The 24097-nt window shown below is 41.0% G+C and overlaps 2 protein-coding genes across 4 annotated transcripts; both read left to right on the top strand.

Moving 5' to 3' along the window:
- Window positions 1-4: 4 nt before the first annotated feature.
- Window positions 5-5423, top strand: ppcdc (phosphopantothenoylcysteine decarboxylase). Its single transcript, XM_058074887.1, has 5 exons — window positions 5-240; window positions 581-676; window positions 1695-1823; window positions 1901-2069; window positions 3506-5423. The coding sequence occupies exons 1-5, from the start codon at window positions 112-114 to the stop codon at window positions 3592-3594; spliced, it is 612 nt and encodes a 203-aa protein (XP_057930870.1). The 5' UTR covers window positions 5-111; the 3' UTR covers window positions 3595-5423.
- A 1249-nt stretch (window positions 5424-6672) lies between these two features.
- c6h15orf39 (chromosome 6 C15orf39 homolog) lies at window positions 6673-23369 on the top strand. Of its 3 annotated transcripts, XM_058075333.1 has the most exons (5): window positions 6673-6819; window positions 8205-8279; window positions 9622-10341; window positions 13897-16965; window positions 21725-23369. In XM_058075333.1, the coding sequence occupies exons 4-5, from the start codon at window positions 13962-13964 to the stop codon at window positions 22543-22545; spliced, it is 3825 nt and encodes a 1274-aa protein (XP_057931316.1). In that variant the 5' UTR covers window positions 6673-6819; window positions 8205-8279; window positions 9622-10341; window positions 13897-13961; the 3' UTR covers window positions 22546-23369. The 3 variants fall into 3 exon arrangements, with proteins under 3 accessions (XP_057931316.1, XP_057931314.1, XP_057931315.1); XM_058075331.1 differs by lacking the exons at window positions 6673-6819; window positions 8205-8279 and adding an exon at window positions 9364-9539; XM_058075332.1 differs by lacking the exons at window positions 6673-6819; window positions 8205-8279 and adding an exon at window positions 9364-9539 and having other exon boundaries at window positions 9622-10432.
- The last annotated feature ends 728 nt before the right edge of the window (window positions 23370-24097 follow it).

Below are 24097 nucleotides of genomic sequence, written 5' to 3'. Positions count from 1 at the left end.
CGAGGACTATTTACGGAAGTGGGAACAGTTGCTGACCAACAAGGAACTAACTGTCGTCAAATGTAAAGAACGAAGAGCAAGGAGTGTTTTTGTAGGCGGTGGTATGTCAGCATGCAGACGGATGATGATGTTTTCCTGCCTAAGTCTTCCGGGACTTTTTGTGTTCTTGTTGGAGTAACGGGTAGTGTTGCTGCCCTTAAACTTCCACTTCTAGTATCTGAGCTCCTTCAGCTGCCAGGGGTGAGCTTTTACAATAATACTCTCTCACGCTTTAAGATCTAAACTTCTTTGTCTCCCCTGGTTGTAATTAATAAGGCTAGTACCAGCAAACTAGCATAGTCAATTCACAAACTACGGTATGCCCTTTGACTGTGTACTGTCAAGTTATTCACAGCTAAACACATTATACTGTATTCCTTAACGTCTATACTGTATACAGGTATAGTATATTTGTGATGGTGTCTTCAACTAATCCACTGAAAATTATTGTATCTTCTTGGAACATAGGTCTATACCAAATGAAACATGTTTTCCTTGAGTGACATACGTTGTTTTTAATATTGCTATTTTTGTGCTACAGGTGGATGTGAGAGTCGTTTCTACTGAGCATGCCCAACACTTCTATTGCGCTGAAGAGGTCCCTGCTAAAGTCTACAGTGACAAAGATGAATGGGAGGTAAGTCTTCCTGTTACAGTGTATGATTATTCATTGGCTTTACATAGCCAGTTCTGAGTAAATAAAAGCACACATTATTCATGTACTTTTTGAGCATTTAAATTAATTATTAATCCTGTGGTGACTGACAGCAACGTCCAAATGCAGAAATTATTCAAAACAAAAAACAACCACCTAAACATACAATGAGGAAAACTCGACATGGGATGCTCAGTAGAAAGTTGGGCGGAATGACAAATGAATGCAATATGGGCACGACACGCAATGAATGGATAGACTACAGTACATGGAGGTATGGTATGGAGGGGATCTGTACCAGCTCAACTCAGCCATACAGTATATGAGCACAGGTCATTGCAATAGACAGCGAATGAATGCTAGAGATTTTGGTCTTCAGTGCCCACTTATATACATTCAAACACAATGTTTTTCCTCAGTATAAGGTAAACACTTCATTGTAAAAATTGGTTGGTAATAGTTTAAAATATTACGTCTTCAAAGACAGATATCCACTGCTAACATCCTAGTACTCCAATTTCCATTTTGTTCCGTGAAGTTGCAGCGTTTTTCTCATTTGTGTGTGTATTTTGGCATTTGCAGCATTTATAATTATTTTTCTTAATCCAGCAGCGTTTGTGATTGCAACATTTTTAATTTCCAGCATTTTCCCATTGTATGTGTTTTATGGTGTTTGTGTATTTTTAATTTTGCATTTGCCAATGTTGACCACCGTCATAATCCCATTTGAAACTCATTTGGTGGTCTTAATTGTGAGGAATATGAAATAACTGAGACGCACAGTTTAAGGTAATGAATGAAAAGGTATGCAGTGTTTAGGTGTACAATCGTTTTTTGTTTACCTCAATCTGTGCTATACATGATTTTCTGATTTGATTAAAGTTGTCACTTCTAAGTTATCGTTGCGTGCATGTCACATTCTATCTATTTGTCCGAGGCTGACCTTGATGTTGATCAAAGTTATCTTGAGTAATTACATGTCTCCTTCTTTCTGTTCTAGATGTGGACTCAGAGATCTGATCCTGTGCTCCACATTGAGCTGAGACGCTGGGCCGACTTACTTGTCATTGCCCCCTTGGATGCAAACACACTTGGAAAAATTGCTAGTGGTATTTGTGACAACCTGTTGGTGAGCACAAAAGTGATATTTTCTTTATTGCATTAGGACTCTGACAATAGATGAATTACTTATTTTTACTTTGGCAGACATGTGTGGTCAGAGCCTGGGATACGAGGCGGCCTCTCCTCTTCTGCCCTGCAATGAATACAGCTATGTGGCAGCATCCTATTACAGCCCAGCAGGTAGACAGACTGAAGGAGTTTGGCTATGTAGAAATCCCCTGCATTGCGAAGAAGCTTGTGTGTGGAGATGAAGGTGTGTACCATTTTAAAAACTCCTCCAGATATTATTGAATATACTGTACATGTTAAAGGTGACCTATTATGCTCATTTTGCAACCTGGAAGTCCTGCCTGCTTATCAGACAGTGTACGCTGACAAGGGGGAGGGGGGGGGTCATGAAACAGTCAAATCACAAGACGAGCTGATGCACGAGATATGAAACATGATTTTAAAAATAATTTTTGTTCTTCCCGTGCATGCGTGGGTTTTCTCCGGTTTCCTCCCACATTCCAAAAACATGCTTAACACAGGTTAATTGACGACTCCAAACTGTCCATAGGTATGAATGTGAGTGTGAACGATTTGTCTGCTTGAGGTGAAAGAGCAGCGGTTCTGCTCGACCTCCTGCGTTTCCTCTGACCTCTTAGGGTGAGTCCAGCCACCCTACAGAAGAAACAGTCAGCCGCTTGTTTTCAGTCTCAATAAATCAATACATTGCAATCTACAAATGTAATTTATACTACTTTACCTTGCATTGCTCCTCACAAGGCTACACGCTTCTGCAATGCATGTACGCTAGTGGCCCTTGTGATAACATTATTATTTTAGTAATGTTTTCTTTGCCCATGTTTAGTCTAAACAGTATAACAGACCTCATATATTTCTTCTAGTGCCCATGCAAGGAGGGTAACAGGGTCACGCAGTGACCTGAGGTATGCTGGGTATGCTGATGCCTGGCCGTTGTTCTAATTTATTGTTGTTTATCTTGGGAGAAGAAGTGTCTGTTTTTGTATGAAAAGTCCCATGTGTTTTTGCTTGAAGTCTGTCCTCTTTGTTTTGGGCACTCTCCCGTTCTGTCTTCTTGACCGGTGCCTTCCCAAAGCTTTGGTAATAAAATAGATGAAAGACAATTTTTATTAATAGAAAATTGCCCAAACAAAGACAGTATATGAGTGACAAAAGGGCTCACTCCATTCATGTTGTTGTTCTATGGAACACGGAGCAAACCTTCTTCCTATTTGGAGGCTTTAGACGGCACATGGCAATATATATTGAAGCTGGCAAAATTGTGTTCATTTTCATTTATTGTGTGATTAATTGTATTTATTATAGTTCCGGGCCTAGTGCTTATGAAACAGCTATTTTCCGAATGAGAAATCATGTAACGTTTTAATGTTGCGAGATCCTGTGACACACTTTAACAAGTGATATACATTCTCTTTAAAAAGTTAGTAAAAAGTTTTCTAAATTAAGATAATTTTAATAGAGTCGATAGCAGGGGTGCAGCCAGGGATTCTAGGCCCCATGAGGGGAAAAAAATCACATTGCTCCCCCCCTTTACTTTTTTTTTTCTTCTTAAAAATGCATAAACAATACAGGTCCAATAGATTTAAAGTTACAATGCAAAAAGTTGGCACATAAGGTACATTGTACTCTCATGCTACCGGTAATTGTTTTGATTTGTTACAGGCAAAGGCGCCATGGCGGAGGTATCTACTATCATTGCTGCTATCGACCAATATCTTCAGCAAACAACTGAAGCATCTCAGCAAACATGAGCAGCATGCAACACGTGGGCCTTTCATTGTTGCATTTGACCCAACAACAATGTCAGTAGCCACAAATCTACCCCCCTCCCCCTTCCAGTGTTTTTTCACACTGCCTGGCCAAAAACATTGTCATAATTCATTGGGTTTGAAAAAAGGTTATAGGAGCATGAAACACCACTAAGTTCAGAACTTAACAGCAGCTTGACTCGCCTATCTTATCTTTACCTGAATAATAATAACTTTGAAAGGAAATGAAACGCATTGATCATGAATGTAATCAAAATCCTCATATTGACTACTATACTGTACACACATGTGACAGTGAACTGACTTTATTATTTGAGCCATGTTATAGTGAATTTGAACTTATTGAAAGTAGCAAACAACTGTAGGTTGCCCAGTGAGACACTGTAGTCATCTGAAACAATGTAAATCCAGTTTTGTTGCATTTATTTACATGCCCCCCCCCCAACACATGTGTGGCCTATTTATATCTACAATGAAGTCATCCCACAATTACTGTGTCATGTAAAAATACCTTTCTGGTATAATGTCAGCAGTGTATGATTAGATAACTCTTAATGAAGTTTTTATGGTGTTTTTGTCAGTTCAATTTTTCCTGTTTGAATGATAGATGCAGTTGATGGTGTACTGCTCTTACAGTCTTGTTGTCATATATAATGCTTTCTTTCAGTGCCAGGAAGCCATAAATCTACATACTAAGTATTTCACTACACTGTTGCTTAATACGGTTTTCTATTCAAGACAAGAATGACATCATTATGTGACTCCTTGTGCATAGCTGGAGGCAATTCCCAAACTCTGTATTTGTAGGAGATTTCCAAGAACCTGTTTACGTCCAAGTCCTGTTCAAATGATATGCTTATGCACAAATTTCATCCAATGTGGATAGTGAGAAACCTATTTTTAAGACTTTTAACATCATACTCTTAACTCTGTGATTCCCAAGCATAGGTACATGTACCCCTAGTGGTACTTGGGCAAATTGCAGAGGGTGCATGGAAACACGGGGCATATATGGGCATATACCTAAATAGAAAATACTTTTAGCTACGGGCATGTCCAAGGGGGAAGGATGTCTTTACTTCATGACATTATGAAAACCCCCAAAATATTAGTACAATATTATCTGATAAGAGTGCACTTTTTCCCAGAACATTAAGATTTTAATCATCTTTCATAGTTTTTTACTCCTTCTTTGAAATAGTGTTTCCTATTTATAGAATCGGACAAACATGACGTCCACGGTATGATTTTTAAAATGAAAAAAAAAGGAACTCAAAGTCATTTTTCCTTTCATGTCGCTATGGTTTGTAGGAGGTCGAACATTTTTCTTTTGAAGTCAGTCAGTAATTGTTCATAAGGTATTAAAATGACACTAATTACATGTGCTTATCCAGCCAGCCACAACAACATTCTTGTTTAGGGCTGTGGAACGTTGGCGCCTTGCATTGCTGTACTCCTGTGATGCAAATGAGTGGAAACATTTAATGCAAGGCGGTTTATATCTACAGTCACGTACAGCTGTCAGCCGCAGAGCAGCACGCTAATTTGCTTTTGCTCCAGATGGACAATATCACCAGAGAGCTTATTTACCCGGAATCCCAACTGCATTGTGAGTTTTGTGAATCATTGTAAAAAAACAAAAAAAAAAAAAACATCCATCTCCAATCAGGATTCCGGTCTGAATTGTGTCTTTTCCTAGTGGTCTACACTGAGCAGATTGGGTGAAAAGTTGAAGCCCAATCACACATGGGGTGCCAAATGAATGTTTGTCTAACCACATAGTGGTGTACAATAAACAGCGTGCACTTTCACTTTCTGAGCGTTTCCTTTTATTCCTATGTGCAGTCAAACCTTGGTTTTTTTTCTTTGCCCCATTTTTACAGTATTGCACTAAACCAGTGAGTGCCATTTTGCCCTGTACTGTATTGTTTCATATTGAGTGCCCTAACAAAGCACCCTATGTGTTGCTGTCCATGCATTTTTTATTGAGTGTGACTGCTAAATTACCCACCATGGGACCAAAGAAGATTGCTAGAGCCAGCGTTTTGATAAAGATGCATAACAATTGAATAATTTCAAGAAATCTGCATCAATTATAAGTTACATCCATTTGTCATTTACAAACAATATTTGAGCAAAAAGACCAACTGTGTAAAATAACCAAGCAAAAACTACTATTGGTTCCATTCATCCATTTTTATTCTGCTTATCCTCACTAGGGTCGCGGATGCTGGAGTCTATCCCAGCTGTTATTGGACTGGTCGCCCGCCAATCACAGGCTGATTAATTGTCATTAATCTGTTGTGGTTACAGATGGATGATAAGCTACAGGTTAATTGCCCCCTTTGGGCGAAATCAGGTTTTCTGAAACCTGAAATCCTTTGGCTTCTTGTCCCCTAAGCCCACCAATTACGTCACCACAACAAAATACCTTACAGTGAAACTTATGGTGTCAATTTAAAATGACCAACAGAGGTTTATTGTCTCAAAAGAGGCTACAAAGACGAACAGGTCTGTGATAATGGTTGAATGGGTGAATTGTTACTTTTATCTCCTGATACAATAAATCCCTTTTTTTGAAACGAGTTCTCCTCCCTCTGCATTCTGTACTTATCTGGAGGGATGTATTCGTCCTTGACTCCCAAACTGAACTACACTGACACCAACGTTACAGTGCACACAAAAGCCAACAGGTCATCATTTAAGTCTTGATTGCTGTGTGCATTCATGTAAGCCGGGCAAGATTACATCAGCCAAGTGAAACGTGGCCTTGATGCCATGGTGGTGGAGGGCACTACCTGCACTGGATCCTGCTGGGAATAAACATGTGTTCTCATTAGTGTACTCATGACAATGTGAATATAAGTGTGTGTGAAGAGGAGCCAGGACCATATTATAGTTCATATTGCAATGCTGTTGTCCTATTGACAACACCTTCACAAAACATCACATTCTCTTTTCGTTCATTTGCTTTGTTGTTGTTTGTGTTAATATTCGGCAATGATCAGGTGTGTGTGTGTGTGTGTGTGTTTATGCCTGCCTGTGTCTGACGCAACTCTAGCTCTCTCTGGGCTCAGTGTTTTTTTTTTCCTTTTGGGAATATACGACAGAGTTTCATCAGATATCCTGATATCCTGAGAGATCACCTGCTCGGCTTTACTGCATCACCTTGAGCCATTAGCCCAACACACCATGGATACACTCTGTGTAAGTTCTATTCTGTTTATCAGCTCTTTGTGTGTTTAATAGTTTGCAAAACCACACGTTTCCACATGGCCTCCTTAGTATATGGTGGTGTGAAAAAGAATAAGAAATCAGGAAGGGGGCAAATACTTTTTCACACCAGCGTATAAAATAACTAATATACAAATCATGCAAGAATAAGTCTTCTTCTTTCTCTTTGGGCTTTTTCCTTCAGGGGTCATCACAGAAAATCTATCTCCTCCATCCAACCCTGTCTTCTGCATCTGTCTCTCTCACGCCAACTACCCTCATGTTCTCCTTCACTACATCCATAAACCTCCTCTTTGGTCTTCCTCCACGCCTCCTATCTGGCAGCTCTAAACCCCTTCGCCCAATAAATTCACTATCTCTCCTCTGGACATGTCCCAACCATCTCAGTCTGGCCTCTCTGGCTTTATCTCCAAGGTCTCTAACATGTAATGTCCCTCTGATGTACTCCTTCCTGATCCTATCTATCCTGGTCACTCCCAAAGAGAACCTCAGTATCCTCATTTCTGCTACTTCCAATTCTGCTTCCTGTCTTTTCCTCAGTGGCACTGTCTCTATGTAGACCAAACACAACTCTTCTATCACACATCATGCCTGACACTTTTCTCCATCCCTTCCATTCTTCTTGCACACACTTCTTCACCTCCTTTTCACAATCTCCATTGTTCTCCACCTCCTGTATCTCTTCTCCCTGTAACCTCACTCTTCCACTTGGGTCCCTCTCATTCACACACATTTACTCCGTCTCCTGCGGCTAATCTTAGCTGCCACATATTAACGCATTTCCTCACGCGAGTATGCATCACACACACTGTTAGCCCCATGATGCTTTATGTTGCCTGGCCTTGAGCTGTATTGCCATGGTAACAGGAAGTGTGAGGATACTCTGATGGGAAAGTCCCTGTCGTCTTCTCTTTGCTATAGAAGCACCACTTGAGTGTCTCTCAGATGGGAGACACCGACGTGTCTAGACTAAACTGGCGGTCCTTTGGGAGCTCATAAATGAAAGTCCAACTCACAGATGGAGGTCGGCTGGTATGATGCAAGTGCGGCTAGATGTTAACTCATTCACAGGGTGAAAAAACATAATTCAGTATGGTGGGGAAACAAAGCCATGTTTTCATAATGAACATTTTTGTCCAGGCTAAATAAATAGAAAAGTAAAAACATTATGGAAAAACTGACTTTTCTATGGCAGTACATCATCTTTTATACTGTACTCCAGAAAATATGTTTTTTGGGGAGTAGTGGAGTCCCCAACGATATTATATCGTCCAATGGGGAGAGTCACTGCTACATTTGAAAACCACTATTTTAATTGATCGATCCAATATTGGAAGCTTAACATTTTCGACTTCCAGATGCTGATCCCAGATGATCCAGATCCCAACAGATGCTGTAGGAAAAAAGCACAACCTCACTGGAGAGTCACAAAAGTTAGTAATACGTCTTAATTACTTTAGAATCACAACCACCTTTATTGGCCATGTACTGTATGTTAGTTACCACAGTTGGAATTTTTCCACTTTTCTGTAAATAAATGTAGTTAGAATGTTGTATTCTCGTGTTCAATGTTTCAGATAATGAAGTTTGCGCATTTGGAAGTGAGCCCTGAAAGAAGTTTGGGATGGCTCAAAATGCTCCGCTTCAGAAGGCGTGGTAAAACTGCCCCTTTGTGATGTCACAGAGGAGTGGACTTCCTTGTATGGGTGTGGCTGTAAGCCAGATATGCTCTCTGCCCTCCCCGAGCTCTGCTTCTCTGTTTATGTTGCTAGCTAAAGATAAAAGCTAAAACAAGCACATAGTCTTAAGGTTTTCTTTGTTAAACTTAATCACCTGAACTCAGTTAAATACAAACACATAGTTTCACAAATATAGACAAAAAGGGTGCTTTTTTGCAGCTACGATGTACTAAGGCCTGCTTACTTGTAGGCATACAGGAACTGAAAATAAGCCCGGACCTCTGTTTTAGGTATTGTTGTCAGGAATAAACAATCTGGTTCTCATTCTGTGGTTTGGTTCTTTAAGATTCCCATATCCTCTATTTGAAACCCACTTAGAATCCTTGGGCGGAGGATCTCAACACTAGCAATTGCTCGGACAAGTTCCTGATTCCCTAACAGCAAAATAAATGCTTTTTAATCTGTCAACGGCATTTCACACTGTACTGTTTTGTGAACATGGGCCAGTATGCAGCTGGACTAGCTGACAAACTTGTTCTTTTCAGCACTCAGGAGTGTGACCAACCACAGCGGAGTAGGCATGCCTGGAGAACACATTAAAACAGACCGTTTTCGCGGATGGCACGAAATCCAAAGAAATACAGTTGAATAGGCGCAGATTCTGGACGAACTAGAAAGCTTTCTGTGCTGGGCCAAAAAATGAGCATAATAGGTCCCCTTTAAGTATTTAGTTGTTTGACTGCCAGGGTGAAAAAATTGTTTTTGTGTCTGGTTGTTTTGGCGAACAGTGTATTGCTGACCGGAGGGGAGGCATTGCAACATTTTATGGGTGGAGTGTGGGAACTAAAAAATAAACTTGATTCTTTGTTCATTTAAAATTGGCCATCACTTTTAACTCGGCCAGCGCCTTTCAAACTCTAAACGGTGTACTAATTAGATCCGGACTCACCTCCAACCTCCATCTTCAAATTATCACACGACATTCTTCTGTCACACGCTCTGACAGACTAACAGGTGAGTGACCGAGTCCGAATGAGGCTTGAGTGTAATGAGTAGTAATTTAATGAAGATTACAAAACTTTTTTTCATGTTTCAGATCCCACTCTGCAAAACAGCGTGCGAACCACATCAGCGGCATTGTGCCTCATGCATGCCTACAGCTCCACTATGTTCTCTGTGTGACGTAAAGTTGGCAACACTGTCAGTTTTTCCCTTCAATGATCAGCTCTTTGATTCACAATATGTGTAAAATGCCCCTATTGAATCCATAAGAATAAGACAAGTAATCTTTGTGGTTTGCTATGATGTGCTGTGATGTAGTCCTTATTTCATTTCTTTGTCAAAGACCTCAAATTTCTAGTGAGACTGCAGTTAATCTGTGTGAAAGTTAGCCAAACATTAGAATCCTGCATCTTTATCTGTGTGAACTCAGTATTGGGGACAAATCAATACGAATAAATAAAAGTTCACTTTAGGTGATGTGGCCATGTGGATCAATCTAATTAGGAAAATAAGGGGGACATTAAGGCAAACATGCAGTGTGTAACTCCGCCTGTTGATCCAAGACCATCCTCCATTCCTCCTCCTCCTCTTGTCATTACTTTCGTCACTTAACAAAAAAAGCAGCGTGGATCGCTGCAGAGCGCGCAACGTGTTTTTAGACAGACCCCCACCACAACCACTACTCCTCCCCCTTTTACATTTTTTCCTCTTCCGCAGGATTTGGGGGATCCGTGTCGCGGACTTTTCCTAATTTGGACTTGTATTACATGGAGTGTCTTTTTGCCGAAAGTGCTGCTTGTCGTCACGGTGCAAGGTAAAACTCATAATAACGTCTAATTGAGCTAATGGTGATTGAAGGGGGAGACGGGACAAACGCATGAGGCGAGGACAGGAAATCGTGAAATGTGAGGATATTTGTGCACTTTTATGTTGTAATTATGTGCAAATCTTTTTTTAAAAAATTCACAAACCTGTACCCAGCTCTTATTGCTGTTTTAATATAATTATATGCCGGAGAAGTCTAACCGGTTTCCTGTCGACAAACTGGAGGAAATAGTGTGGCGTAGTATTCATGGAATGATCTGCATGTCAAATATTTGATTAGAACTTTGACACAGACTGCCATTAAGAACACACATTTGACAGTTGGCTACGTTTTTTTCCCCTTCGGAGACAGTCACAGTTTTCAATGCACAGAAGATAAGACTTCCTTCTTCACGCGTTGAAAACAGGATGAGCCGATAGTATCGTCAATTGATTTTTCAGGTCTTTTAGTGCCACCTTTTGCAGACTTTGTAGGTAGTGAAATAGGTGTCACTAAGTTGTATTTTTGTATGGTTTTGCAGCTCATTGTGACACAGACGACGATGTTGTATACAACAACCTGTCAGTGACACCATAAAAGGGAATGCATTAAAAGGGGCTTATAGTTATTTAAGAAACTTCACCTGAAATACTCACATTAAGAAAACAAGAACCACTCATTTCCATCCTGCAATTTTAAATGTATCTGATCAACATGAACCCTAGGGTCGACGTACAGTTTAGGAGCACCTGATTTAAATATTTGAAAAGTGCTTGAGTTGGCAGTCTAAACATCTCTAGACACAAAAACCTGTGTAGAAAATGAATTAATGCATAATGTCATAAAGCTATACATAAAATACTTCTCTGCTGAAGATATGACAATATAGAAGAGAGAATGCAATGTGATGCATAAATTTCAACATATCAAATTTAGATATCAAAAATATAAGGCAATAATAGAAAGCACTGAAGGCCAGGAATCTTACATTTTGACCCAGGGGTGGGCAAACTACGGCCCGGGGGCCACATCCGGCCCGCCAAGTGTTTGAATATGGCCCGTCTGTTCTTTCCAAAAGATTTCATTGAAACTCAACGTACAACCTGGCATCATGGCTTGAGCCAACCTTTTGATGGTCGAAGTAGCTGTTTTATCAATTTCGTTATTTGATGTGGTCTGATGTTTACAAAATGCTCCTGAAAAAAGGGACACAAGCACATAATAATAATAATTAAAATAATAATAATAATACATTCATTTTCTACCGCTTATCCTCACGAGGGTTGCGGTGCTGGAGCCTATCCCAGTTGTCTTGGGGCGAGAGGCGGGGTACACCCTGGACTGGTCGTAATAATAATAATAATAATAATAATAATAATAATAATAATAATAATAATAATAATAATAATGATTCATTTATAACGCACTTTACATCAAATAAATGATCTCAAAGTGCACATATAGCAGACTACATGACACTTTTACGTGTAAAATATGTGTAAAAATATACGTGTACAAATGGACTGTCACGTGTAAAATACTATACAGTCAACGCCCCCCCCCCCCCCGTCAATTTTATTAAATCGATGCGGCCCGCGAGTCAAAAAGTTTGCCCACCCCTGTTTTGACCACTTGTACACCTAGGCCGATCCTCACCTCATACATGGGCAATAGGCGTTAGAATTATTCAGTGAAATAGGGAAAATGTCTTACAAAGCTTACTGCAGAAAAAAAAACATTTGATTTTATGAAGAGTATAAACTTGCATTTACATGTTACAATGTTCCCTGAAGAGTATAAACTTGGTAATGGTTTTATTTCATTTGAACATGCATCAGATTACAATTAAGTGCATCACATAATCAGTTCACAGTTCCACATGTCCAAAAGGAGTAGGAAGAAGCAAAGCTTCTTCTGGTACTTTTACAATCAGTAAATGTTACATTTGTTCACTTCCTGCTTTCCATAATACAGTTTAAGGTTTTGTTTTTTTTGTTTTTTTTAATTTTGTAATTTTTTCTCCCGTACCGAAGTACGAGGTGAAACTTGCATTTACATGTTACAATGTTCCCTGAAGAGTATAAACTTGCATTTACATGTTACAATGTTCCCTATTTAAGTATCAGGCATGTTTGTTTCACATGTTTAGAAAGCTAATTTAGCAGCGATTCGACTGATAAAAAGCTTTGGATGTTTCGATCTCATGACATCTGTAGTCTATCCCGCTCACATCGATTCACTGTAATTTTTCAATTTCCAAAAAAATGCATGTTGGGTTTATTGGAGACTATAAATTGTCCATAGTGTGAATGGTTGTTTGTCAATATGTGCTCTGGCGTCTGTACTCCACCTCTGGCCCAAAGTCAGCTCCGATAGGCCCCAGCATACCTCCATGACCCTAGTGAGGACTAGCGGCGTAGAAAATGGATGAATTCATGATGGCTACTAGCCGTTGGCTATGGAGGAAAGGGTATGAAAGTTAGGAAGGAAAGTTATGACAGTTCCAAGGCAAATAATTAGGCATGTCAGGATAATCAATTCATCGGTTAATCACATGATAAATAAAAACAATATTTTTTCCAGCCTCAGTGAATTGACGTGTGTTTGTTTTCATCCTCCCTTTCTACCAAACAGGCAGATTGACAAGAGGGTTCACTCTGTTCCTCTGTTTCTACACACCTGGGCGTGTTGGTTATATAGCATAATGAAGGGAGTGAGTGAAACCTCCTCTCAGTCATTTAGTCTCTTTGTCCTATTGGGTGGAGTTGGGGCTGCTAGTGATGAGTGCTGCAGCCTGCAAGTGAGCAAACGCAACGATGAATGAAGGCACAAAAGAAATGGATTCAGACGTGAATGCCACACCTCCAGTGTGAGAATATTTCAGTTTTAAAGAGAATTAACAAGGTGAACACATGAACACAGACCAGCCAATATGTCACAGTGGTGATGGAAAAAGGCGAAATACGAACAGCTACGAGCAGCATGGCCACCTCAAACACAACACCCTGTTCAGTTCAGTCAAAAAATGGACACTTGAGGAGCAGCGGAGCTGTACGTCAGCTGTACATCAACAAAATACTTTTATTATATATTTTATCGATGTGTACATATAGGCAAACCTAAAGAAATCCTTCTTTTTCAGTGTATTTAAACTAATCTTTCCTATTGTCAGTAGGTATTTTTCCCAAAGTGCAGAGCTTTGCGCTACACCAGTAGGTCTCATGTTTAATCAGTAATTTATGTATACACTAAAGAAGATTATTATTATTTGCCTAAAGATAGTTATTTGCCTTTTGGCCATCTTGTAACTGCAGGGAGCTGCTTGTTATTATGATGTTTATATTATGAGGTGTCGTGGCAGTTAATTGGGTTAGGTTAATTGGAGTAATTAAGTAAGTTAATAGGAGTATCACCAGTAGGTGTGAATGGGATTGTAGGGCGTAGTCGGCCTCTCATCAGTCTCGCTCAGAAGGTTGAGCAATAATTAAAACTGGGCATATTGTTTCCTTTTTAATTCTGAAATATGCTGAATGTGTTTGTCTTACAATTGTTTTATTTTTTTAGGTTTGGAGGCGCAACATTACAACAAGATGAGTAACCAAACCCTGACTGAGGTGTTTTGACCCAAGATGCCTTTAGTTGATGGGACTGTGATATTTCCGGGACTGTCAAAGCCATCAGATATGTCAGGGTTTTTTGAGAAACCCGTGCTGCAGTACGGCGGGCGCTATTTTTCCGACAACCCCCGTGGAAAGGATGAGGCGGCGTATAAGCCATCTTGCATTAACTCAAACTCCTCGTTGTTGGATGCTAGAAGTCCTATTAGTCATCTGTCTGAGACACAAGGACAAGGCCTCGTCATTCGCAGACAAGACAGCAATTCCTCAGATGACGGCCATTCTTCCTCAAAGCATCACACGCAGTTCACGCTGGGCTTCACGGCGTACTCTAATAAAGGTCCAGGAAGCAGCAGTCCAACAGCAGCAACATCAGCGACGGTTATAAAAACTAAAACACAAGGCGAGAATGCATCTCCGCTATCTCAGAGCCCCCCTGTTTACCTGGCTATTCCTAAAGCTATGTATGGACATAACCCCTGCTGCCGTGACCTGGGTTGCACTGTGGGACATTGGTACAGTGAAGAGCATAGATCCCAGCAAATGCCAGCGAATGCTGATTTGAAGCACTGTTGGACACAAGCTCAAGTTCACCACAGCAGAAGATCACCCATCATCCAGCGGAGGGAAGAAGACACCCCAAGAGGTTTACAACTGGATCCCGGTGATGAGCAAATCCAGATTGGAGCGAGCCCAAGCCGAGGAAGGATTTTGCCAGTTAGGATAGAGCCAAACTACAGCCCCTACACCTGTATGTCTCCCCACTCCATGTTTGCTTCTTTCATCGAGCAGAACCGAAATGTACAGGCATCTCCCAGGGGCTATGCAGGCATCCTCCCCTCCAATGCAACATATGAGCATATGACCTCAGAGCTTTACAAAGAATGTTCTCCCATGACCAAATATGGGCATCTAACAAAGCATCCACCGCGTTACTCTTCGCAGGCCAAAGTGGAGGTAGAAAACAGGACACATCATAATGATACTGATGCGATGCAAAGTGAGGACACCCCCCCTATGCGAGAAAACACAGTCCCAAGCCAGCGGGACCATTATGCATTCCCTCTGTTGCTTCATGGGGACATTCCTTTGTTTTTGCATAGCCCTGAAACACTAGCACATCACCCCTTTGTGCAAGGCTTTGACTATCCATGTTATGCTCTTCCTGGGTTTCATTTAAGTCAAAACAGAAGCCTAAAAAGGCAGCAGGCCCCACATGGGCTTCATTCAAATAGCCTTCCCTACTCAGCCCACTGTTTAGACCACCCAATGACCTCGGCAGCCAATAACATCAGCCAGTATGTTGGACCATCACACACTCCGCATTCCTTCTTGAGAATGGACCAAATCAGTCCAACACGATTCCCACTTGTGTCACCTTCCCACATTCAAATGAGAAGATTCTTTCCCTCTCTTGCCAGCCGACACTTGGATCAACCTGTACGCTCCCCCTCTGGCTTACCGATAGACACGGTCTCGGACTGTTCATCTTGTGAAAGCCAGGTCACATGCCCAAAACAGCCCAGGGACCTCCCAGTTTCCCCAGTAATGTGGCTTCCTCTGTACTCCAATCAGAGCCCTGATTGCGACCGTGAAGCTTTAGCTAATTCTTCTAATCTTCATACTGTCATTGCACCAGAACATAAACACGGTGATGCATCCACCCCTGTTCTTAAAGGTACCATGAAGAGAAGCCACTCTGATGCACTTCCGTTGATCAAAATTAAAGAGGAAACTTTGGATTTACATGAAACTGACTTGTATAAAAAGCGACACAAGGTAGAAACGGAGGATGTAAGAAATGAAGCAGAGTCTCTTAAAATGCCAGTTATTGACAGTGTGTTTAGCCTGGCACCTTACCAAAGGCATATGCTGGAATCTGGAGTGCTACCTCCAGACGGGGAACCTCAGAGAACCGAGCTGTCGCCTGAAAACAGTGAAATTAAACACACAGAGTGCATAAAAGAAATAGAATCTCTTCCACAAGGACCCGCTACTCAAGCCTGTCCAGGTGTGCCTGTTGGAGAAATGATAGAAGTAAAAAATATCAAAGTGGAGAAAGTAAATCCACCCGACACATGTGACTCAAGTGAAGGTTCTCTCAGTCTGGCCACAAAGAATCAAATCAAAATAGAACCAGAAGAGCCAGTTTTCTCAGAAATCAGCTCTTTGTTGGTCATTCAAAAATGTGAACCTGTGGAACTTGAAACTAAAGCTTCATCTTTAGAAGAACCTCCGTGCTCACCTAATCCGAGAACACCACACGAAGAGCAGGTGGTCAGCACCACTGAGCCTCAACCTCCGAGTCCACCTCAACCACCGGAACCCAAATCTGACAATAGAACTGTTCCATATGAGTGCCTCAAAATGTCATCCTACAATATCATCAGCCTTCATGATTTGAAGTTCCCTAGTGCAGCACCTCCTCAAGAAACCATGGAAGTCAGGTCATTAGCACCAAAAAAACAAGTGCAAGCACCAGTTCGTAAGCACTTCATAGAGCTGCACCGCTCCCTCTGCAAGCTGGTGTCCAAATGTGTGTCTGCCACCTCGGAGCAGCATCTCAGAACCTGGCTGGCTCAGCAGGAGCTGCCAGAACTCTCCACCAAAATCCAGAAAATAACCAGCTTGTTGGGAATGAAAGCAAGACATAAATGGCTCAATGAGGAGATCAACTCTGCTCTCCAGGAAGTGCTGGATAGGTTGAAGGAGTACATCATGCAGGGGCGCTGTCCTTTCCCGTACGTCATGCGGACGGGGGCTGTGTTCCTCCCTATGCTGGTGGTCAAAGAACTGCTTTTCCCTGTGGTCCCTGGCACCTTCATCGACCAAGTCCTTCAAGAACATAAAGTGGAACTGAGGCCCACGACACTCTCTGAGGAGAAGATCCTCATCCAGTTGCTTAAACGAAACTGCTCGTCTCGACTCAGGAGGTTGATGTCACTCAAACATCTGCCCAGCGTCTACACGGATGTGCTCAACCTTTTCTATTACTCCAATGTCTGCAAACACTTAGGTGAGTGTGCTTAACATACTGTATCTGGATCTACAGGTAGCCCTCGTATAGGAACCATATTTGGAAACAAACTTGGATCCAAATGGATGCCAAGCCATGTGATTTCTCCTCTTTCACACAGAGATCCCACTTGAATTGACGCTTCAGAACAATAACAGTAGACTTCATTGATAAGCCGATGTACTCATTGAATCGGAATGTTGCCGTAGCTGTGCTTTCACATGCAGCCAAAATATCCGCAGTTACAGAAAACAACGATTCAGTAGACAAACAGTGATATCTAATATGGGTCACTTGAAAATACAAGTAAATAGGCCGTATCAAGACCTGTAGGTGAAGATAAGATATGCCTTTATTCTTATCTTCAAGATAATAATGCTGGAAAAAGTTACCCTCACACAGTGAAAGTAATTATATTTTACGATGATGTTATGTTGAAAAATCTTATATACTGTCACAGTAATTTTGTACAATTCCAATTATTGCTTCTATTCAATTCAGTAAACCACAACATGGCAGTAGCCAGTAGTAATGAGCTTTACTACCGCTGTATGTGGTTGAAAATGTTTGCATTACTCAGCTGTTGATGTTTACATACTGTTAGTGGTATCATGGTACATGTATTTGTACTCTGGTTTTTCAATACACCGCTTTCAGTTGGTTTCATATGTATATGTGTGTGTGTGTGCATATATATGTATGTACATGTCTGTGTGTGTGTGTGTGTGTGTGTGTGTACTATGTATCTATGTGTGATATATATATATATATGTGTGTGTGTGTGTATGTATCTATGTGTATATATACGTACATATATATATGTGTGTGTGTGTATGTATATATGTGTATATATACATATATATGTATGTGTATGTATATATATGTATATACGTGTGTGTGTGTGTATGTATATATGTGTATATATATATATGTATGTGTATGTATATATATATGTATATATGTGTATGTATATATGTGTATATACGTATATATAAAGCTTTTGTTCCAAACATGATTTGTGGAATTGAATACGGTTATGAAAACAGCTCTTCAATAATGCAACCAAAGTATTGCTTACTTGACTTTATTACATAGCATGACCAATAATAATTTGCCTTTTGTAACAAACCTCTCAGTAATCCAGTAAAAAAAATCCATCTAATAAAAAAATGGCCGTGGTTTTAGTTTTAGGTCGGACTAATCATCGGATGTCAACTGGTGGTGTGATTTAGAACATATGACTTTTTTTTAACAAATTCTGTTCAACGCAATAGTAATTTATTAACGGTCCCTAGCATAGACAACCAGCAGTTGCAACGGCACTTCCTGTGCAAGCTCCCCACACCATGACACAGCAGTCCTGGCCCAGTGGGGGCAGGGGGAACTACTGCTAAACTTCACCACGGGACACTGCGGACATGTGGTCATGGTGATGTTGTGTTTTCTTGTGGGTGGAGTTACGAACGGTATTTATCCGTTCTACAAAATACAGTGGATCAGCTCGGGACATCCCTAATGCAGACATTTGGTCCTTACAACGATTCCAACATTGGTTCTGTTGTTGTTTCTCATGCACTTTGTCATAATTCCATTTAGTATATAAATATTGTGGTATTTCAATTGGTACCTCATAAAGCAGTATTCCTATTAGTTTTGCAATGTGTTGTGGCAATATGACATTTTGTGGTTTGAACCAAAAAGCATTCCAAATTTGAGCACGAGTTAGGCTTATGTGTTGAGAAAGCACACTCATCATGACTTACATTTACAACAACAACCTGATTGGAAGACGAGAAGGGAAGAAAGGATCCTGTTGTTCTTGTAGGACATTTAGTCTCATTCTGGTTCCACTTCCTGACAGTTTCAGTGAAGGATCATTTGTTCATGTTTATTTGTACAGCGTTTTTTTTTTTACTGAACCCCTCATTTGTGCTGTCACAAATGTATGCTTCCCTGGCAGAAAGCATTCATATTCAAAATAAAATGCATTTATTTTTTACAGAATCAACTTCACCTGATGTCCAAAAGAATACCCAGGTATCTTTTATTTTTTTTGTTTGTTTCTTCACCTCACTCTTCTTCTGTGTTTTCTTGTGAGGGCAGGGAAGGGAATCAATTCACAAGCGGCATGATTGCACTGCACTTGTTTATGGTGTGAGATGGGCAGAATTGTTGTAGAACGCTTCCCTCCAGGTATTGTGCTACTGTCATCAATGATACCTTGCTTGTAGGGTTGATGCCAACTGAAAGATTAATTCCGACTAAATTGTTTTCTAATTGTAATTAAAAGCATGACATGCTTGTATCCTGCTTGCCATTTTTTTTTAAACATGCTCGTTCACAAGCCTGCCAGACACGCTGTATGTTTGTCCTACAGATCACATAACACGTTTAATCAAATTGTCCCGTCCCTGCTGACAGGTCTTAACTGTTCACATGGTTTGGGGCTATTGACTCCACCCATTTCTGCTAAAGTTGGCTAATGTTTTGCTTTTTTTTTGTTATGTAATGTTGGTTATACCATTGGTTTGGTTTATTTGTTTCATACATGGTTCACAACAAACATCACATGGTCACATTTGCCCAAGTTAATATGTCTGAAAAGGAGTACTTATTTAATCCTATGTCTTCTCCATGTCGGTTCCTGATAATTCTCTCTCACCAGATCTTTTGCAGAATTTTTTTTTTTTTTTGCATTTTTAAAAAAATGCATGCACTTACCTTTTTAGAATAATTTCATTGTGAGAAGTTGAGTGTCTCTCCTCTCTCGTCTGTCTGCACCGGCCATTGTCTTCTTTGTTCTGTTTGGCTGTAGACCATTGTCAATCAATCTCCTTCATGCTGCCTGCCATGTCTCCTTCGTCATCGCTAGCTAGCTTGCTTGCTTGCTAGCTTCTTTGTATGTTGGCAACCAGTTGAAAAATTGCTAGACTTGACCATTAGCACATTTGGATCTTCATGATGAAAATGGTTTTAAGTAGACTACAGTATGCAAACACAGGAAGGGGGAGTGTGACAAAAAGCACTTTGAAAAAGACATGAAAATAACATTTCAACTGAAATAGGCAGTTTATCTGATCAAATGTTTTAAGACCATGACTCAAAAAATTACAAAAAAAGCCTCTTCCTGCGACCCAGAACACGGTTAACAGTTTTTGTTTATGCTTGTGGCTTGGTAAACTCGCCAGTATTCACTTTAGTCATTGTTGCAGTTGAGTTCTGTTTTTAGGGTGACGACATGCAAGTGACTTTTCCTCAAGCTACGTACTTCGAGCTTTTCTTCCTGTCACACACACACACACACACAAGTGACCTGGGGGGGGTGCAGTCGTGACAGGGCCAAAAACTTTACTAGGGTGACGACATGCAAAAGACTTTTCCTCAAGCTACTTCCAGCTTTTCTTCCTGTCACACACACACACACACACACACACACACCAGTGACCTGGGGGGATGCAGCCGTGACAGGGCCAATAACTTTACTAGGGTGACGACATGCAAGTGACTTTTCCTCAAGCTACTTTGAGCTTTTCTTCCTGTCACACACACACACACACCAGTGACCTGGGGGGATGCAGCCGTGACAGGGCCAAGAACTTTACTAGGGTGACGACATGCAAGTTACTTTTCCTCAAGCTACTTCGAGCTTTTCTTCCTGTCACACACACACACACACACACCAATGACCTGGGGGGGTGGTGCAGCCGTGACAGGAACGCAGACCTTTGAAAAAAATAAGTCAAATGAAATCTTGAGCTGTTTGGACTCAATGTAAATGTATCCTAGTCTAGTTCTCAGACTTCAAACAGTTCTTGAACGTTTCTAGTTTTAAATCTGCAAGCGGAAATTTTATGGGGCAGTTAAAAAAGTTGAAGCTTGGTGAACATTTGCACTCTCAAGTACTATTCCACTTCATGTCTGTGTGCAACTCCCTGTTTACATTTGACATACCTTCCTGGGTGTTTTATGGGGGGGTAGGTATTCCTTCCCATCCCTGTTTCTTTGTTTATGAGTTCGGAAGCTGGAATCTCAAAAGCAAAAGTTTCATCTTGATCAGATCTCTGGCAACTATTTGAATTTAAAATGACATTTGAAGATGTTTTGGGTGTTTAGACTGGATTGCACCTCAGTTTCTAACTAGATGTGATCTGATTTTGTTTTCTCGGATACGGAGGACTTTTTGGATTCAGATGAAGTTTAGCCTCCTTTTATGTATTAAAGAGTAAAGAGCAGGGATGGGCATCATAATTGGTTAACTGTGTGTAGCTGAGTCATTGCGCCTGAAAGAGATGTTGATCCAGTCTCAACGAATCCACCCGATGTTGGCTATGGGGAATTGAGCTACTAATGTAAATATTACGTAACGCCCGTCTCTAATGAGTTGTTCACTCTTCAATCCAGCATGAATCATTAGCTATGCTTGCTAACATTCAATCTTTACCCCTCTAACTAACTCATCTTAACTGCATTCACAGCAGCACACAAGAGGGTGGCTTTTTGGCAACATGCACCCCTACACCCTAAGATCATCACAAAATACGCCTCCTACGGACTGATGTGTCTAATATTTGGAAACATGGCCACAATCAAGCAAAACTGCTTTGCAGGTCATAACTTCATGGTCCTAATCGGCCGTGACCATTTGTCTAATGATTGAAGGAAATCTGTATTTCATGCACAAACCTCCGAGGGCGCTACCATTAGGAAATGATGCAATGTCTGACCTTTATCTGACCTCCTCTACTTGGCTGTGTTCCAGGGGTAGACCCAGAAGAGCACTTGGAGGTCTGTGAAGCCTCCAGCATCAGCAGCTCTTCACCAAGCTCACCTAAATCCACACCAAGACGCCAGAGCACTGCTAAAAAGACTAAAAGCCGAGTGAAGAGCAGCTCGCGGCGAATGTTCCTGGACAACAGCTGGTCCAATGATGAAGATGACGCCTCCCCGAAGAGCAAAGAATTGAACAATAAAAAAAACGGAGAAGCTTCACCCACAAGCTCAGAGAACATGTGGACGTGCCCGTTAACCTCAGACGACGACTTGGAGGATTCTTCGGTTCAAACCACATTTCAAGCTGCATCTGGCAAGGGTTCAAGGATGGTTCTGAAGCTGAAAAGGATGCTGGGTCACGGGTTGAAGAGGAAAAAGGCTCGTTACCAAGCGGTCTCGCAGGAGGAGGACCACGACACAGAGCAGGACACCTTAGGTCTTCTCAGCTGCACACAGAAACAAAGAAAAAGATCTCTCTTAAAGATCAAATACTGTCCCTACTTGTCCGCCTCTCACAGCACTGAACACAGGAGGCGCTGGGTCCTGCGCTCTGCTGTGCGGCACGCTAAGAAGGTCATGAAGTTCTCCTACCCAGACCTGGTGGGGAAGAGAATAAGCCACCTGTACGAGGAGGATGACGGAGCCGAGGTGTGGTACCGAGGGCAAGTGGTGCGTGTGCACGAGGCCCACAGCAACCCTTTAAAGATCGTTTTTGAGGTGCATTATGACAGCGAACCCGAGTGGAAGTACTACCTGGAGCTGCTGATGGATTACAGGAAGGGATGGATCAAGATAGATGAGGACACATGATGGCCGTCATGCAGCTATAGTCATTAGCCGACAACACACCCAGCATGCACTCACAGGACACAACATTAGGTACATTAGCGTTGAAGTACAACAGTTTTTTTTTTGCTTCCTCCACTTGCCATCATGATTCACCATTGAATTATTCACAGTTGATTGGTGCAGTTAATGTCTAGCAAAGGAACTTCATTTTGTCTTTTGTAACACATTTTTATTCGTATCATTATTTCATACCTATTTCATGTATATTCCAAAACACACATTACATTACTGGTACGCACCAGTGGTACTCAGTTTGAGGTATACAACAAATTCATTCTACTCCACTGCAAACTACAACCACAATTTAGATAAAAGTGTTTCCTGTGTATCAAAAATGCAAATGCCTGTTGTGGTTAAGTCTGAAAGTTACTGGCTGCTCTTTTATATCAAGACTTGTTTGAAGTAAAAGAAATGCTTGGCCAACAGCATGGCTATGTATGTTAGTGACTATGTATGTTAGTAAGTAGAGCAGGGGTAGGGTACCTATGACTGACATCAAACTTTTACGCCGACATTTTAAGCTAAGGGAAAGTTTAAACACGATAAAGCACTAAGTACAAAAATACAACCAGCGATAAAGCCTCATTTTCGGGGATCCCCACTCTTATCCTGACACAGGTTTTCAGTGCGCGGGGATTGTGGACCCCATGATAAATGGCGTACCCCACTGTTGGAACCTCGGGCTTATGTGATGGCTATGTTTGAGTGACGTGCCCACAATCCTTGTTTCATTAAAAAGGGCATTTTGTAAAAGGTTTAAATAAAGGTTTTGTAATGTTTTCAATTTCCTCACAGTAATTATCGGAGAACAAGCAAGCACACACAAAAAATGATTTTTGTCTCCATCTTGTGGTCGATGTCAAGGAGTACATGTTATACAGCACAGTACTATAATTGCATTACAAATTATTTAGGGGGATTTATGGAGCTACATAATGCAGTTCTACACCACAGCACAGCCACAATAATGCATATTAATATTAGCTTTGTATTTGGTTTTAATTTATGTTTGGACAATATTTAGGTTTTGCAACAATACTTTCAATGCTGCTAAAATGCTGGTATTTTTCAATCAAGTTTGATGTTATTGTGTAATGCAAAAGTACACAATTAACTGGGTATACTGGGTATAAACACTGACACAGAAACTGATGAATTGAGATTTCTCTGACATTTATTCAAATAAACAATACAGTTTATAATTTTCTAGGATAAAATAAGTCTGAACACAAGAAGCATTTTGGGACCACTGCCCCCCAACCCCCGCCCCCCATTCTCCTTATAGCACTGGACCTGGGGCTGCATTTTTTTTTTATGCTGACACTTTGGTGTCATGTGACTTTGATCAGCGCCTTGAACATCCACGTCCTCTCTGTGGAGAAGACTGCTGTCGTGTTTCACACATAAAAGGAACATTTACAAGCGGAGATCTCGACAACCTGCAGGGGGTACTGACATTTCATCCTTCAAATGCCAAAAAAAAAAAAACAATTACGTATAAACATGACGAAAC

This window comes from Doryrhamphus excisus, chromosome 6 (genome assembly GCF_030265055.1).
Source record: "Doryrhamphus excisus isolate RoL2022-K1 chromosome 6, RoL_Dexc_1.0, whole genome shotgun sequence".
Classification (NCBI taxonomy): domain Eukaryota; kingdom Metazoa; phylum Chordata; class Actinopteri; order Syngnathiformes; family Syngnathidae; genus Doryrhamphus; species Doryrhamphus excisus.
This window is presented reverse-complemented; position numbering and strand designations above follow the sequence as displayed.